A 15,962-nucleotide genomic window follows, 5' to 3' on the forward strand; every position below is an offset into this window, starting at 1 on the left:
CACTTTTTGAGAAAACCTTTTCTAGTTTTAGGCTGAAATGCAGTTTGTTTTTTCGATTCTCTCGTTTATTTCACTGGTTTTGGCTGACTATGACGTGAATATTGAGAGGCTGATGGGAACGTTTGCGTGTCGTAAGTCTCTAACAGCGCCTGCCCTGAAATTTTCCAACTAGTTTAGCAAGTGCCGGCCAAGGCAGAGCTCCTAAGCGTTGCTAGGGCAAAAAGCCCACCTTCCAAATGTGCTCAAAAGTACCCACTGGTATCCTAGACACTTTTGCTTGAGAATATAGTAATTGCAGGACCCGAGTGCACATTCAACCACACTGAGATCACCTCAACAACCGCCCGATTCTTCCCCCGATCGTGCTTCAGAGTCTGTGGAGTATTGGTGATCAACGAGAACACCGATCTGACCTTCGATCAACTCAAAAAGCTGTTCAACAGAATGACAGCATTTTACGGAGGGCTTCAATTTAAGAATACGCAATTCACAAATTTCTCCATGTTCTCCGTTGATGCCGGATCAAATGTTTTCGACTTTTCGTGCAAAGCCTGTAAGTCTAATAATCTTTTAAAGGGACAAAAGTTGATTTTCAGACGGTCTAACGGTAGTCAATAATTCACAGCTAACAACCTTGGATTTTCTGGATACAATGTTTCTTGTCTTAGACGAGAGAACAGAAGAATGCCCGTTTTTATTTGAGAATAATGAGAAGTTGGATCTGACGAAAACTTGTAGAAGGGAGGATATCAAAGATTCGTTCAAGTTGAAGACCAGTGGAAATCTTGTGGATTGTGGTAAGGATGTGTTAGATTTTGTTAGAAATATGCAGACTTTGAGTGAAGTCTGGCAAGATCTCGGTTAGAGCTTGGCTTGATCTAGCAAGCCAATCTCTGTCAGAGATCTATCACGGTTTCACCAGTGTTTGTAAGCCGGTTGGTCCAAGGCCTGTACCTGCCTACTTTCTGACCAAAGGCTGTGAGATAAGCTCACAGGCTTATCGGGTTCTGTCCAAAGTCGGACCAAGGCCTCACCGAGTTCTGACCGAAGCCTGTGCCTAGATAAGTCTGGCCGAGTACGGAGACGGGGGCCCAAAATCAGACCAAAGTTTGCTCAAAGGTTGCTCCAAGGGTCCGACACACGATTTTTCCGGCAAACCGGCAAGTTGCCGGAATTGAATTTTTCGGCAACTCGACAAAACCGCCCATCACTGGAAGTGAAGGCAAATTGGAAAATCGGCAAACCTGCGAACTGCCGATTTGCCGAAATTACCGAAAATTTTCGGCAATTTGTGGTTTTGCACATTTTGTTTTTTGGAAATTTCAGAATTTAAATTTTAATCGGCAAAATTGTACGCACCCTATGAATGTTACTACATCTATTTTAAAAAGTAAGCAAATTCTATGAAAATATCGGAAGAAAACGGCAAATCGACAATTTGCCGAAAATGAAAATTTCCGGCAAATCGACAGACCGGCAATTTGCCGATTTGGCCAAGGAGCTCAGAGGGTACAGTTCGAATCTAAAATTTCAGGGTGCCGCGGGGACCTTCTCACTTCTGATACGCTTTTTGATCTTCAAAACTGCACAATTTTGACCAATCTGAATATGACTAATATCACTGATAACTACGCCGATTTGCATCATTTGTCAAGTGTCAGAAGGCTACGAGGAGACATTGAGATTCGAAATACTAATTTCAAAAATTTGGCGTTTTTGAATAGTGTGAGAAAGTTCGAGACAAAAAATGGCATGAAACATGAGAAGCCGGCCGTTAACATACAAGATAACCCGCAAATGACAAGGTTCGGGATTTCTACAAAAGCGGTGAGTTTGGAGGATCTTCTGGAAGGCCCATTCATTATTAACTTGGAAAACTTGCACCCAGACTTTTGTCTGACTTTTGAGGAATTTCTATTCTTTTTGTACAACAATATATCCTTCAAAAACCTTGACGCAACCTATTGCGATAACGAGACCCAAATCTATGGGGAACCGATTTGTGAATTCAAAACCATGAGGGATCTGAAATATGGATGCAGTTATATTATTGGAAATGTGATGATTGGTCCGGGCGATGAAGAATTCGTATATAAATTGAAGGAACTTGAAGTTTTATTCGGGAGCTTGACGATACGAAATACTACACTGAAAAATGCAAACTTTCTATTTTATTTGAGTTTCATTGTGCATTTGGAAGAAGATCATGTGATGCAAATTATGTTAAATCAGAATTTAGAAGATTTGTATTTTCCTTATTTGCAGGTGAATTGAAAGTTTTCCTCTATCTCTAGGAGAGACGCAGACAGACAGACTTTTAGTCTTCCCATATCCCTAGGTTTAGACTTCGGCTTAGGCGTAGGGCTAGGCTTTGACTTAGGCTTAGGTTTAGGCTTAGGCTTTGGCTCAGGCGCAGGCTTAGGATTAAGCTTAGGCTTCACTTTAACCCGATGTATCTTTGCAACGATTGTAGATATCGCAAAAAAAGACAAAATTATTAAAAATTTCAGCGAAAATTTTTTCGTTCAGAATATTATTACAAAACACACTTCCCGGACTGCAGTAGTTCACAAAAATCCAAAACTCGTTGCTAAAAAACGATTTATATATCCGATCAGTTATCAAACTAATTTAGCGCTTCTTGGTGACTTTTTCGGTGAGTTTTGAAAAGTTTTTAAAATTCAAGTTGGTTTTTATTTCAGAAAGCTCAACAACAAGGTCGTATGCTACAACTTGTGTGATTTTTATATTATTATTGAAAATAAACTTTTAGTTTTTCAAAGAATAAGATAAAAACCATAACGAAAAAGCTCGAAATTGTGCTGCAGGTTTAGTTGTCGTAGATGTAGGGTCCTGAAAAATATTTAGGGTCTCGGAAATTTACAGTTCCAAGAAAACTCACTACAATCCCGGTAATCCATTTTGATATCAAAATCGATTTGATACATCAGGCACTGTTGGTTATTCAGGAAGAGGGAGGGATTGTCATACATGACTAGTTGATCGTTGTTCGCTGAGATAATGTTCTGAAAAGTGGACTTGAAAATTTGTAAATAAGTTGTAGAGTTTAAAATTTCAAGTATTTCATCAGTTGCAGGATTTTCGATATCTCTCACCGCTGCAGAGATATGCGAGTTTGAAGGTGAGATGCTAGAGATCGTTGAGGATGGGGAGACGCAGACAGGGAGAGTGCACTGCGTCTCCCCTACCGCCACACTCTCTCACCCACTCAGCTTTAAACGCCAATATCTCTTCAGCGGGAAGAGATATCAACAATCTTCCAACTGAAAAAATTACCAGTGTAAAATTTTGCACCAAATAAGTTTGTTTCCAGGTATGCCAATTTATTGGGAAACTTTACATGGGTGGATTTTTTTTGCATCGCTGCAAAAACGCACATTTAGTAGTAAAAAAGCCTGCTTCAGATAATTATTCGAACGAATCAGGACGGGAGTCTGGGAAGCATCCAACGATCCAACAAAGTCCAAACCAAGCAAAAAGTCCAATCCCTCAATTTTCGTATACTGTATTTTAAGCGATCCAAAAATGTTTCCAACGCCAAAAAACTTGTACAAGTACCGTCCATCATTCACATCGACCACGACGTCTCCAAAAATCGCATCACAATCGTCGGCCAGTGTGCTCAGCTTCTCGTAATAGCACAGGTTAAAGAAATAAATCGGGTAGATCGGCCGTGATTCATTTAGGCTCTCACAGTATCTTGCATGAATGTTTTGAACTTTGCTCTTGGAGAGATACACCATTTCGGGAATTGTGAAGCAAAAGTCCGGGTGGAGGTTTTCAAAGTTTGAGATGAAATTTAATAATTTTCATTTCAATTTATTAATTTTCAAATAAAAATTAAAAAAAAACGATTAAAATTGTAACCGTCATGAAGCCGGGAGATGTTCCGCCAAGAGTGTAACTTTGCTAACCTGTAAGGCGTCGGCTGCAAAAGTTGGCTAAGGGTTGAGAGCTCAATTCGCATACCCGGAAGATGTCGGCTGCTAACATATACAAAAACATTTCAGGTTTTCTACACTATATTTTCTATTTTTTGAGGGCATCATTAAACCTGTAGGGTGTCGGCTGCTACTATTTTACGAGTACACATTTATTCAAGAGCAACTAAAAAGAAAAGTAGTGAAACAATATATTTTCCTGTGAATATGCCATTGCTCAGTTTCCCTGAAAAACTTTTGCTGTCCTTATGATCTTCTCAAGACACTTACCACAATCTTGATTATCAAGTTCAATATCATAACCTTCAGCATCATAACCTATACTCATTAGAGAACATCGTTCATAATCAGTAGGTAAAAGTTGATTATCATAAATTACAGCTTGCTGGCCACTAGATGAGATAATATTCTGAAGGGTTTTAATTTAATTTATTAATTTTTTTTGTTGAAACAAACCATTATCACTGGAAGGTTAGGCTTGATTAAATAGTTATTTGATCTGATAAGAACCGCCGGAATAGAAGCTGAAAGGTAACTCTTATATTTTCAATTTTCATTTAAGCTCGGCTGAGCCCAACTGAGCCTGAGCTCACCAACCATCCAAGTTCCCAATATAGTTAAGATCTGTCAAAAAGTACAACCCATCCGATTTAGAGTACTGAATTTTCAACGTGCCAAATATATATTTGATTTTAAAAAGTTTGTAGAGATATCTACCATCGTTGGCGTCGACCACCACATTTCCCACTAGTGCTGTACAGTTTTCCTCTGAAGAGCTCAACTTGGAAAATGCACAAGGTTTAGTGAGATATGGGATTTTTTTGGCTAGATTCTGTGAGCAATATTTGGCTTGTATATTCGTGAATTTTACGTATGCAAGAAAATTCATCATTTCTTGAATGGTTAGACAGAAGTCGGGGTGCAAATTTTGCAGGTTGATGAAAAATTTGCCACCATATAAGTCCCAGAAGAGCTGAAAATTTGGAAAAAAAAAGAGAAAAAAAGAAAAAAAAAGAGAAAGGAAGAGGGAAAAAACAGAGGAAAAAAGGAACAAGAAAAAAAAGAGGGAGAAAAAAGAGCAAAAAAAAATAAAAAAGAGAGAAAGAATAGAAAAAAGGAAAAAAAGAGAGAGAGAAAAAGAGAGAAAGAAAAGAAAAAAGAGAAAAAAGAGAAGAAAAAAGGGAGAAAAAAAGAAAAAAAGAAAGAAAAAAGAGAAAAAAGAGAGAAAAAAGGAAAAAAGAGAAAAAAGAAAGAAAAGAATAAAGATAGAAAGAAAAGAAAAGAAAAAAGCGGGAAAGGGAGAGAAAAGAGAAAAAAAGCGAAAAAAGAGAAAAAAAAGAGAAAAAAGTGAAAAAAAAAGAAAGGAAGAGGGAAAAAGCGAAAAAAGAAAAAAAGAAAGAAAAAGCGAAAAAAGAGAAAAAGAAAGAAAAAAGCGAAAAAAGAGAAAAAGAAAGAAAAAAGAGATAAAAGAGAGAAAAAAGAGAAAAAAGAGAGAATAAAGACAATAAAAAAGAGAAAAAAAAATAAGAAGAAAGCGAGAAAAAGAAAAAAATGAGAAAAACTAGAAAAAAAGAGAAAAAGAAGAGAGAAAGAAAAGAATAAAGAGAGAGAAAAAAAGAGAAAAAAAAGATAAAAAAGAGAAAAAAAAAGAAAAACAGAAAGAAAAAAAATAGAAATAAAAGAGAAAAAGATACAAAAAGAGAAAAAAGAGAGAAAAAGAGAAAACAAAGAGAACAAAAAAAAAGAAAAGAAAGAAAGAGAGAAAAAGGGAAAAAAAGAGAAAAAAGAGAGAAAAAAGAGAACAAAACAGAGAAAAGAGAGAAAGAAAAAAGAAAAGATAAAAAATAAGAAAAAAAAAGAAACAGAGAAAAAAGAGAAAAAAAGAAAGAAAAAAGAGAAAAGAAGCAAGAAAAAAGAGAGAAAAAGAGAGAAAAAAGGAAAACAAAAAAAAGAGAAAAAAAAGAATCATAAAAAAAAAGAAAAAAAAGAGAAAAAAAACAAACTTACATTAATTTTCTCAAAACCAAGACGTTTCATCTCATAATTATCATGAATATTCACAATCACTTTTTTCCTGCCTCTCCCGTTCGTTGACAAAATAGTTGTTAAACTTTTCAAAAAAAAGAGACCCGTTATATTATTCCACTGAATTTCAACATCTCCTTTGATTTGTTTAACCTTCGATAAAGCCATCAAGTTCTCGGAAGATGAAAAATTGGATAAACGGAGTCCTCCGTTTAAAACCGTGCAGTTCTGATATTCCAAAATGTTATCAGTAGTGATAAAGTCTCCACGGCATCCACAATCCCTCAAATTCCCGGAAACTTGAAGCGTGACCATATCGCGGACTCCTCCAAATTCACATAGATCATTAGCGTCTAGTTTTGGATTATTTTTGACTTGAAAACTACACTCATCGAAAGGAATTGAGAAGAAAAACTCTTTTACTGCATCTAGGTTGATTAACTGGGAATTATTGATGATAGACACGCCATCTGCAAAATTAAAATGTGCTAGACCTGTAGATCAAAAAATTTGCTATCTTCCCTCAATTGGAAGTTTTTTTATAACTTGAACGGTTGCAAAGATATGATGGTTTGAAAATATCCAGGAAGAGTGAGCGTGGAGGAGAGCGAGACGCAGGCGGTTAGAGGGTCTGCGTCTCCCCCTCCTTCACACTCTTTTCAGCATGCAACTTTGAGAGCTTGTATCTCGAAAAATGTTAGAGATAGAAAAAAATTCCCAACTGATGAAATGTTCAGCATATAATTTTCTACTTGATGCAATTTGAAGGTTTTAGATATCTCGAATTTTGCGAAAAAAAAACTTACAAACAGTACAACTTATATTAAAATTATTTGGGTAAGACTTCAAGAATGAGATATTTGTCAAAGACGAATTTTCCATTTTTACACCTCCATAGATTCCATTAACATTTTCAAATAAATCTTCCAGATCATTTTCAGACAAATCAGTGTTGGAATTGATCACCAAAATTCCACAGATTTTCGAACAATTTCTCGGGAAAAAATCAATAGTTTTGGAGCTAATCTCCGTGTGGTTAAATAGGCAATTGGGCTCTGAAAGTTGCTTGGATTTCTCTGAAAATTGATTCCAGATCTCTGTTTTTTTTTCTTTTTTCTCTCTATTTTTTTCTCTCTTTTTTTCTTTCTCCTCTCTCTTTTTTTTTCACTTACTGCACTTTTTCTCAACGCTCATGATTTCTTGAATATCCATGTAGAAATCTGTTGAAATTAATTGGAAATTCATGAAACATAGCGTTAAGACAACGAAAGTCATGTTAGTTTGAAATTGATAAACAGCAAAATATTTTGATTTAAGGGGGAAGTTTACAAGGGTGTAATTAGGTCAGAACTTTTTGAAATGTCTAGACTAATTGACTACAAACTACAAACATGATAAATGTTAAAAAATGGGATTTTGCCACTGAGGTTTCTGAAATTTTGATAGTTAAAAAATATGGAAGTTTTCATGAGATTTTACCAAAAGCGTCTCCTTTGAATATAAGTTTTGTCTGAAAGTTGGCGGCAAATAAAGAAAACTTTTCAGTTTTTAATAAGGAATTATTGTCCACAATTATGATACGATTGCCGCTGGTTATGATGTTCTGAAAAAATGTAGCTGTTGAAGAAATGTGTGAGAAGTAGAAAAAGAAAAGGGAAAAAAAGAGAGAAAGATAGAAAAAAGAAAAAAAAAGGAGAAAAAAAACAGAGAAAAAAAAAGAATAAAAAGAGTAAAAAAAAAGGAAGAAAGAAGGAAAACACAGGAGAAAAAAAAGAAGAAAAAGAAAAGAAAGAAAAAAGAGAGAAAGAGAAAAAGGGAATAATAGAAAAAAGAACAAATAGGAAAGAAGAAAAGAAAGAAAAGACAGAAAAAAGAGAGAAAAGAGAGAAAAAGAGAAAAAAAAAGAAAAAAAAACAAGGGAGAGAAAAAAAATGAATGAAACAAAATGGGAAAAAAAAGAAAAAAGAAAGAAAAAAATAGGAAAAAAAGAAGGAAAAAAAAGAAAAAGAAAGACAACAAGACAATCAAGAAAAACGTGAAAATTTTAGAAAGAAAAAGATAAAAGAACAAAAAACAAAGAAAAAAAGAAAGAAAAGAGAGAAAAAAGAGAGTAAAAAGAAAGAAAGAGAAAAAAAAAGAAAAAAGATTGAAAAACTGGAAAAAAGAAGAATTAAAACCTACCTCCAACCAAGGAATATAGGCAAACGTCAGCCTATGGTTCCCCACAATTTGAACAGTAAGGGCATCACTGTCCAAGTTCCCAATAAATTTCAGCTTTCCCAAAAATCCCAAGTCTTCCAATTGGGTATTCCGAACCACCAGAGACCCGAATAAATGTGTCATTTTTTTCAGTTTCCACACGAATTCCTCATCTCCAGCTTCCAAAACGACTTTTCCGTAGATAAACAGACAAAATGGCTCAAGTGAGCTCATATTTAAAAATTCACAAAATTCATTTTCCTCAAAAAATGTATCTATTCCGCAGTATTTCGCTTGAATATTTGTGAAATAAACGAGCTCTTCCATGAAAAGCTTCAATTCTCCGAAGGTTAGACAGAAATCCGGGTGAAGATTTTCCAGGTTCATGATCACTGGCCCAAAGCCATCAATAGCAAAGTTCTGCAAAAATATACTTAGTTTGGGTCCCGCCACGAAAATTGAAGATCAAAGTTTCAACTTACATTCAAAGATGGAACAGCAAGCCTTGTCATTTCTGGATTATTTCTAACATTGACTATGACATTTTCGTACATGAAATTTTTCGCTCGAACAACTCTCAACTTTTTCAAAAATGACAAATTCTGAAGGTGCATCTGCTGAATATCAATGTAGCTTCTTATTTCTCGAACGTTTGCGAAACTCGGTAGATCTGTAGTTGAGATATTGGTCAGGTTCAAGCCTGTCACAGTTGTACAATTTTGGAACTCGGGCATGGTGTCGAGTGCTATCTTATCACCACGGCAACCTGCAAGTTTTGTTAAGCTTAGGCTTAGGTTCAGGCTTAGGCTTTGGTTTAGGCTCAGACTCAGGTTAGGCCTAGGCTTGAGCTTGAGCTTAGGCCTAGACTTAGGCCTAGGCTTGAGCTTGAGCTTGAGCTTAGGCTTAGGCTTATGCTTCGGCTTAACCTTAGGCTTAGACTTTGGCTTAGGCTTAGACTTTGGCTTAGACTTAGGCCTAGGCCTAGGCATAGACTCAGGCTAATGCTAAGGCTTAGGTTTAGGCTTCGGCTTCGGCTTAGGCTTGGGATTAGGCTTAGGTTTGGTGCTGTTGTTCCAAAACTTTCGTGACGAGACCCAATAACTTACCACAATCCCTGCGATTCCCCGAGACTTTTAGTGAATACATGCCCTGTAAAAACCAGGATTGACACACTGAACTTGCATTCAGCTTCTCATTATTTTCAACTCGAAATGCACATTCTTTGCTGAGCCGGTCAGTTTCCAGTAGAAAGTAGTCAATGATTCTGACACTTGTGAGCTCCGAATTGTTGAGAACCGACATACCGACTGAAAAATGTTACCATAACTATGTAAAACTATCCAAAAAACTACAGTTAACTCACAAGTTTTACAGTTGAATGTTATTGAGTCTACGTCATGCACCCAAAAAATCGATAAATTTTGAAAACCTGTGTTCTCAAATGTGATCCCGCCGGAGAAAGTTCTCATATTTTTGAATAAAGTAACTAATTCAGAATGTGATAGATCCGTGTCAGAATTAAACGTAAGAATCCCGCATACTGTATCGCAGGTTGTTGGGAAGTATTGAGCAGTAGAAGATGTGACTTCAGAATGATTAAAGGTGCATAGAGGATCTAAAATTTGAGTAGATATTTAAATTTTGAGTATTTCACCAGTTGGAAGTTTTTGATATCTCTAACCATTCCGGAGATATAAAGGGTTAAAGGAAAACCGCGAGAGAGTGTAGGGGGAGGGGAGACGCAGATGGCGAGAGTGTTCTGCGTCTCCCCCTCCCCCACACTCTCTCGCGTATCAACTTTGAAGCGGCATAACTCAGCAACGAGAAGAGCTATCTATTTGAAACTTTTTCGTCATTGCAGCAATTTTTCCATCGAATTTCCTTACCACACTTATGAGTCAACGATAATTTTTCCAAATTTGAATTAAAATCCGCTAGAACAAGTGACACCAAACAGGAGAGAAAACGCATTATTTGTTCTGAGAATGAGACAATCTTTGTGTGGAGACTAAAGAAAATTGGCACTTTCTGATATATAATTTGTTTTTGGGTACAAAACAAGTACTAGTAATATTCATTTGGAGAAAATGAAAAGTAGAAAACAAAGAAAATGGAGAGTTTACAAGTTTGTCCCTCGGAAAACACGTAGATTTGACGGTCTGAAAGTTTTCGAAGCTGAAATTTCAAGTCTAGAGCTTAAGTTTTGGGCTTTACCACAATCCTGATTATTGATCGGAAGTCTTGCATTATAAGTAAGCCGAAACAGGAGACACTTGTCATTATTCTCGAATAATGCTTCATTATCGTAGAGGACTATTGTTTCGTTGCCGACGGAAATTACATTCTGCAAAAAAAGACTTATCCTATTTGAAAATTAAATTTTTAAAGACCTTAGTTCATCACAAAACAGAATATCTGCATAAAATTTGAGTAGACATTTGAATTTTGAGTATTTCACCAGTTGGAAATTTTTTGATATCTCTAACCATTCGGGAGATACAAGGGGTTAAAGGTAAGAGGCGCGAGAGTGTAGGGGCAGGGGAGAAGCAGAGGGGGAGAGTGTGCTGCGTCTCCCCTCCTCCCACACTCCCTCGCGTATTGTCTTTAAAACGGCATAACTCAGCAACGAGAAGAGCTATCAACTTGAAACTTTTTTGTGTTTGCAGCAAATTTTTCAGAGAATTTACTCACCAAAAAACAAATGACACTGAACTAGACACAGTCCCAAAATTGTTCCCAAAACTGCGTACTTACCTCTAGAGCAGGCAAAACTGCTTGCGTGAGAAATTTATTGGATCGTATTAGCACTGCTGGCCGGGACGCTGAAAATTCTCCAATTTCTCTGAAAATTCTTAAATTCCTACCATCCAAGTTGGCAATCGTAACAAGATTAGACAAAAAGAATAAGCCCTCAATCTTTGAATATTGAATTTTCAAGGAGCCAAATATTGTACCAACGTAGAAAAGCTTGTACAAAAATCTTCCATCGTTAGCATCGACCACCACGTCGCCAAAAAGCGATGTGCAATTTTCTTTCAGCGTGCTCAGTTTTTGAAATTTACACACATCAGTGTTCTGGCTTTCAGTTTCATTGTACACGTCCGCACAATATCTTGCATGTAGATTTTGGAGTTTTATTCTCCGGTTTAGGAAGCCGGCCATTTCGTCGAAGGTGAGGCAAAAGTCTGGGTGCAGATTTTGCAGATTTATTGTATAGTCGCCGTACATTTTATCGATGAGATCCTGAATCAAAACTGTAGGTTTCAGACAATTTTCACGAAAAAGGTACAAGTGGCGCAGTGGGATTTCTCACATGCTTCACTCAGAAGGTCGAGGGTTCAATCCCGGTTGTGGTCTGACATTTTTGTTTAGCACAAAAAGTACTGTAAATGGTCTTAACAAGCTTGAAACCCTTGAGTTTTGATATTTTCAGAAATTCCTCCAAAAATGCTCAAATGGCGCAGTGGGATTTTCGATTAGATTGACCCAGAAGGTCTGGAGTTCAATCCCCGCGGTGGTCTAATATTTTTGTTTGGCACCAACCTTATTATAAATGAAAAAATTCTCACTTACATGTAATTTAGGAAATCCCAAACGTTTCATCTTAAAATTATTTGCAATATGCATTAGAGCTTTCTCTGTAAATTCCATGTTCACGCTAGAAATTGAGTACAATTCGGCGAGAAACGATAAGTTTTGGAAATTAGTCATCTGAATATCAACGTCTCCTCGAATATATTGAACATTTGATAAAGCTGATAAATTTTCAGAAAACGTGAAATTGATTAATCGCAGTCCTCCGTTTAAACTGGTACAATCTCGATAAGTATGAATATTAGTCTCTGTAATAAGGTCTCCACGACATTCTGGAAAAAAGTGGACTTAGAAAAAAAAATTTGGAGGCAATGGGGATTGAACCCTTGACCCTCTGGGCCAAGTAAATCCAAAATCGCACTGCGCCACTTAAACATTTTTGAAAAAATGTCGAAAGCAACGAAATTCAATAATTTCCAGCTTGTTAGATACATTTTAACCACAGTAAATGCCCAACAAAAATAGTTGATCACTGGCGGGGATTGAACCCTTGACCCTCTGTTCTGAGTTATTCGAAAATCTCACTGCGCCACTTGCTCATTTTTTTTTCACTTATTTTTCAGCAGAATTCAAATTTTTTCAATTTTTTTTCAAAAACTCACTGCAATCTTCCAAATTTCGCTCAACAACCGGATTTATGATCTCCGTAATTTTCCACCAATCGCATAAATAGCTGGCATTCAGTTTTTCGTTTCCTTCAACTCGAAATGAGCATTGAAATCTACGGTTTACCACGTTATAGAATAGAAAATTACTGATAACATCTATATTTGTCAGCTGGGAATTGTTAGTAATTGATAATCCGGCTGAAAATCAGGATTTTCCGAATAAATCGCTTGTTAAGGACTTACAAGATGTACAGCCATATCCGAAGCTGCGATTCGGATTTTTTGGAATAAAAGATAGACTTTTAAGGTTAGTATCATGGATTTTTAGACTTCCATATAAAAGGTTCATATCCTTGAACAAATCCGTCAATTCTCGCTCCGTCAGATCCGTGCTGGAGTTGATAACCAGCAGAGCGCAAAAATACTCACATTTGTTCATATTTGGGAAGTATTTTATAGTTTCCGATGTGATTAGAGAGTGATTAAATGTGCAATGGGGTACTGGAAAAAAAAATAAAAAAATTTGACCACAGCGGGGATTGAACCCTTGACCTTCTGGGCTGAGGAAATCCAAAATCCCACTGCGCCATTTGAGTATTTTTGGTAAAAATGCCCAAAATGGCGAAATTCGATGGGTTTGAGCTTGTCAATCACATTTTGACAACAATAAAAGCTAAAGAAAAATATTCGGCCACAGTGGGGATTGAACCATTGACTCTCTGGGCCGAGGAAATCCAAAATCCCACTGCGCCATTCTTACAAACTAGCGAAAAATCAAGAATTTAAAGGGTTTCAAGCTGAATTTTAGCATATTTTAGGCACGTTTTCTGTTTAAAAGAAAAAAAATCGGGTGTAGAATAACTTTTTTGACCATATTTTACTCACAACAATCCCGAACTCTTCGGAGCTCTTCATGCTCCGTGTCGAAATCCGCCGAAGCACTAAAAAATACGCAGAAAATATAGAAAATAAGCTGCAACCGATTCATGATCGACTAATAAAACAAGAAAAAATTGGCGCGACAGAGAAAGCGACACCCGTGATTAGCCCGAACTTTTTCTTGAGTACTTCTATTTTTTAATCTAAAGAAAATCGACATTCTTATGTATTTTCTTTTATGTTTTATACTCTTTATTCCATTTATTCTGTCGGATTTTGCATATGACTTGGAGAAACTTACGTTAACACATAAATGTGGTAAAAATCTTGAAATATCTTACTGCCAAAATGTTAAGCAAAAAATTCTACACATTTCATCAGTTGGAAATTTTTTGATAGCTTCAACGGCTGCAGAGATAATCAGCTGCAAAGTTTTTCACCGAGAGAGCATAGGAGAGGGGAGACGCAGCGAGGCGCGCTGCGTCTCCCCTCGCTCCACACTCTCTCGCCCTTTACTTTAAAGGGGGATATCTCTGCAACGGATAGCGTTATCAAAAAATTTTCAACTGCAAAAATATTCAGAAAAACATTTTCTACTTGATTTCAGACCTTCAATGCACATTCAACCACTCCGAGATCACTTCGAAAACCACCGAATTTTTCCCAACAAATTGCGAGACTGTTTGCGGAATATTAACATTCAATTCTAACACAGACATGTCACCGTCTCAACTCAAACAACTTTTCAAAAACCTGAGAACGTTGTCTGGTGGATTGCGATTCGAAAACACAAATCTTACAAATTTATCGGTTTTCTACGAGAAACCCGGATGCAAATTCTGCACAGATTTCAAGTTCAATTGCAAAACTTGTGAGTTTAGGCTTAGGCTTACATTAGGTTAAAAGTTGGGCTTAGGCTTAGACCTAGGTTTAGGCTCAGGCTAAGGCTTAGGCTCAGGCTCAAGCTTAACATTTTGGGCCTAGGACTGTGCATTTTTTCAGTTGGACTTTCCGTGATCAACAACTCCGTTTTGAAAAATGCAGATATTTTTCATAAATTTGAACTAGAAACCGACGAGCAATCGAAAGAATGCGCGGTACGGTTTGAGAATAATACAAAATTGGATGCCAGGGATCTTTGCGAATATGACCCTTTTGGCAAGCTGTTCAGTGTGATTTTCAGAGGAAATTCCAAGGATTGCGGTAACTATTTTCCTTTAATTTTAGGCCCAGTTTCAGCTTGTTCCAGGTTGCCGCGGCGACCAGATCACTGCCGATTCTATGAAAAAACTACGAAAATGCTCAGTAATTTTCACTCTAAACTTGACAAACATCTCTAAATTCGACGCGGATTTTCTGGATCTTTCGCGAATCTACGAAGTACGTGGATTGGTGGAGATTCGCGGCACTGACGTCACAAATTTGTCGTTTTTGAAGAAGCTGGAAGAGATTCGTTCGAATAATGGGGTGACACATGAGAATGTTCTTTTTAACATTCGCGATAATCCGAATATGACAACATTTGGAATGCCGGTGTTGAATGTGAGTTATGGTGAGAGGCGTAAGGGTAAAGTGGGCGTAGATGTAGGCGTTAGGTACCAGGACTACGGCGTAGGCTTAGTGCTAGACGCAGGCATAGGCATATGTGTATGAATAGGCGTGGGCGTGGGCGTAAACGTGGACATGGGCGTGTGCGTGGGAGTAGGTGTATGTGTAGGTGTGGGCGTATGTGTCGGCGTATGCGTCTGTGTATGTGTAGGCGTAAGTCGATGCCCTAAATGGCCTAAACGCCCTAAAAGCCCTAAACGTCATAAACGCTCAGAATGCCCTAAACGCCCTGAACGGCCTGAAAGGTCTTAACGCCCTTAACGTCCCAAACGGTCTAAACGGCCTAAAAAGCCTATACGCCCCAAACGACCCACACGGCCTAAAAAACCAAAACGCCCTGAATGTCACAAACGGCTTAAAAGATCTTAACGCCCTGAAAACCCCAAACGGCCAATAAGGCCTAAAAAGCCTATACGCCCCAAAGGACCCACACGGCCTAGAAAATCTAAACGCCCTGATCGGCCCTGATGGCTTAAACGACCTTAAAGGCTTAAACGCCCTAACCCTAAGCAATTGTACTACAGATTCTTTCCGACGAAACCAAAGGCCCATTTATCATGAACCTGGAGAATCTACATCCTGACTTTTGTCTAACATTTCACGAAATGATCGGGTTTCTGGACGCTCAAGTCTATTTTAAAAATATTCATGCAAACTATTGCCTGGACGGTGTATCTTTTAGCGAATCTCTATGTCAGTTTTTCAATATGAGCTCTCTTCCCGAAAAGTGCACTTATATATATGGAAATGTGGAAATTAACGCTGGAGATGAAGAATATGTATATAAATTGAGTTATGTATCCGATATATACGGGTCCTTGTCTATCAAGAACACAATTTTAAAAGATCTAAACTTTTTGAGTAGACTCATGTATATAGCATTATTGGAAGAAAATCGATATGTTATTCAAATTATATCAAATCCATTTCTCTACAAAGCAAGATTGCCTATGATTTCGGTGAGGTAGTGCAGTGTCGGCTGCAAGATTGTTTCTGTTTTAGAATATAATAACAAAGGGTAGCCGCACCGTAGCAGTACATAATAACTCTATGTTGTCCCATGATTTCTTTCAGTTTTCGAGTACCT

General features: G+C 37.3%; 6 protein-coding genes across 7 annotated transcripts; 2 read left to right on the forward strand and 4 right to left on the reverse strand.

The window, feature by feature from the left end:
- Positions 1-37: 37 nt before the first annotated feature.
- irld-63 (Receptor L-domain domain-containing protein) lies at positions 38-2,773 on the forward strand (the record flags this gene model as incomplete). The annotated part of the gene is made up of 6 exons (NM_001377738.1): positions 38-131; positions 299-553; positions 597-797; positions 1,535-2,265; positions 2,530-2,656; positions 2,703-2,773. The coding sequence occupies 6 exons, from the start codon at positions 38-40 to the stop codon at positions 2,771-2,773; spliced, it is 1,479 nt and encodes a 492-aa protein (NP_001364806.1).
- A 57-nt stretch (positions 2,774-2,830) lies between these two features.
- On the reverse strand, positions 2,831-3,764 carry irld-67 (Receptor L-domain domain-containing protein; the record flags this gene model as incomplete). Its single annotated transcript, NM_001027349.1, has 3 exons — positions 2,831-2,853; positions 2,903-3,026; positions 3,399-3,764. The coding sequence occupies 3 exons, from the start codon at positions 3,762-3,764 to the stop codon at positions 2,831-2,833; spliced, it is 513 nt and encodes a 170-aa protein (NP_001022520.1).
- A 350-nt stretch (positions 3,765-4,114) lies between these two features.
- On the reverse strand, positions 4,115-7,262 carry irld-65 (Receptor L-domain domain-containing protein; the record flags this gene model as incomplete). Its single annotated transcript, NM_001377739.1, has 7 exons — positions 4,115-4,188; positions 4,233-4,371; positions 4,419-4,486; positions 4,560-4,935; positions 5,970-6,457; positions 6,794-7,042; positions 7,160-7,262. The coding sequence occupies 7 exons, from the start codon at positions 7,260-7,262 to the stop codon at positions 4,115-4,117; spliced, it is 1,497 nt and encodes a 498-aa protein (NP_001364807.1).
- A 190-nt stretch (positions 7,263-7,452) lies between these two features.
- Positions 7,453-10,157, reverse strand: irld-66 (Receptor L-domain domain-containing protein; the record flags this gene model as incomplete). The annotated part of the gene is made up of 6 exons (NM_062004.1): positions 7,453-7,590; positions 8,169-8,606; positions 8,669-8,952; positions 9,293-9,493; positions 9,550-9,801; positions 10,073-10,157. 6 exons carry the CDS (start codon positions 10,155-10,157, stop codon positions 7,453-7,455), a joined length of 1,398 nt encoding a protein of 465 aa, NP_494405.1.
- A 148-nt stretch (positions 10,158-10,305) lies between these two features.
- irld-50 (Receptor L-domain domain-containing protein) lies at positions 10,306-13,376 on the reverse strand (the record flags this gene model as incomplete). Of its 2 annotated transcripts, NM_001047338.4 has the most annotated exons (6): positions 10,306-10,530; positions 10,941-11,429; positions 11,760-12,052; positions 12,383-12,586; positions 12,632-12,889; positions 13,274-13,376. In NM_001047338.4, the coding sequence occupies 6 exons, from the start codon at positions 13,374-13,376 to the stop codon at positions 10,306-10,308; spliced, it is 1,572 nt and encodes a 523-aa protein (NP_001040803.2). The 2 variants fall into 2 exon arrangements, with proteins under 2 accessions (NP_001040803.2, NP_001040804.1); NM_001047339.1 differs by lacking the exons at positions 12,383-12,586; positions 12,632-12,889; positions 13,274-13,376 and having other exon boundaries at positions 11,760-11,897.
- A 109-nt stretch (positions 13,377-13,485) lies between these two features.
- On the forward strand, positions 13,486-15,843 carry irld-49 (Receptor L-domain domain-containing protein; the record flags this gene model as incomplete). The annotated part of the gene is made up of 5 exons (NM_062006.4): positions 13,486-13,585; positions 13,875-14,138; positions 14,270-14,470; positions 14,517-14,809; positions 15,400-15,843. Exons 1-5 carry the CDS (start codon positions 13,492-13,494, stop codon positions 15,841-15,843), a joined length of 1,296 nt encoding a protein of 431 aa, NP_494407.3. The 5' UTR covers positions 13,486-13,491.
- Positions 15,844-15,962: the final 119 nt, after the last annotated feature.

This window comes from Caenorhabditis elegans, chromosome II (assembly GCF_000002985.6).
Source record: "Caenorhabditis elegans chromosome II".
In the NCBI taxonomy this organism is placed as follows: Eukaryota; Metazoa; Nematoda; class Chromadorea; order Rhabditida; family Rhabditidae; genus Caenorhabditis; species Caenorhabditis elegans.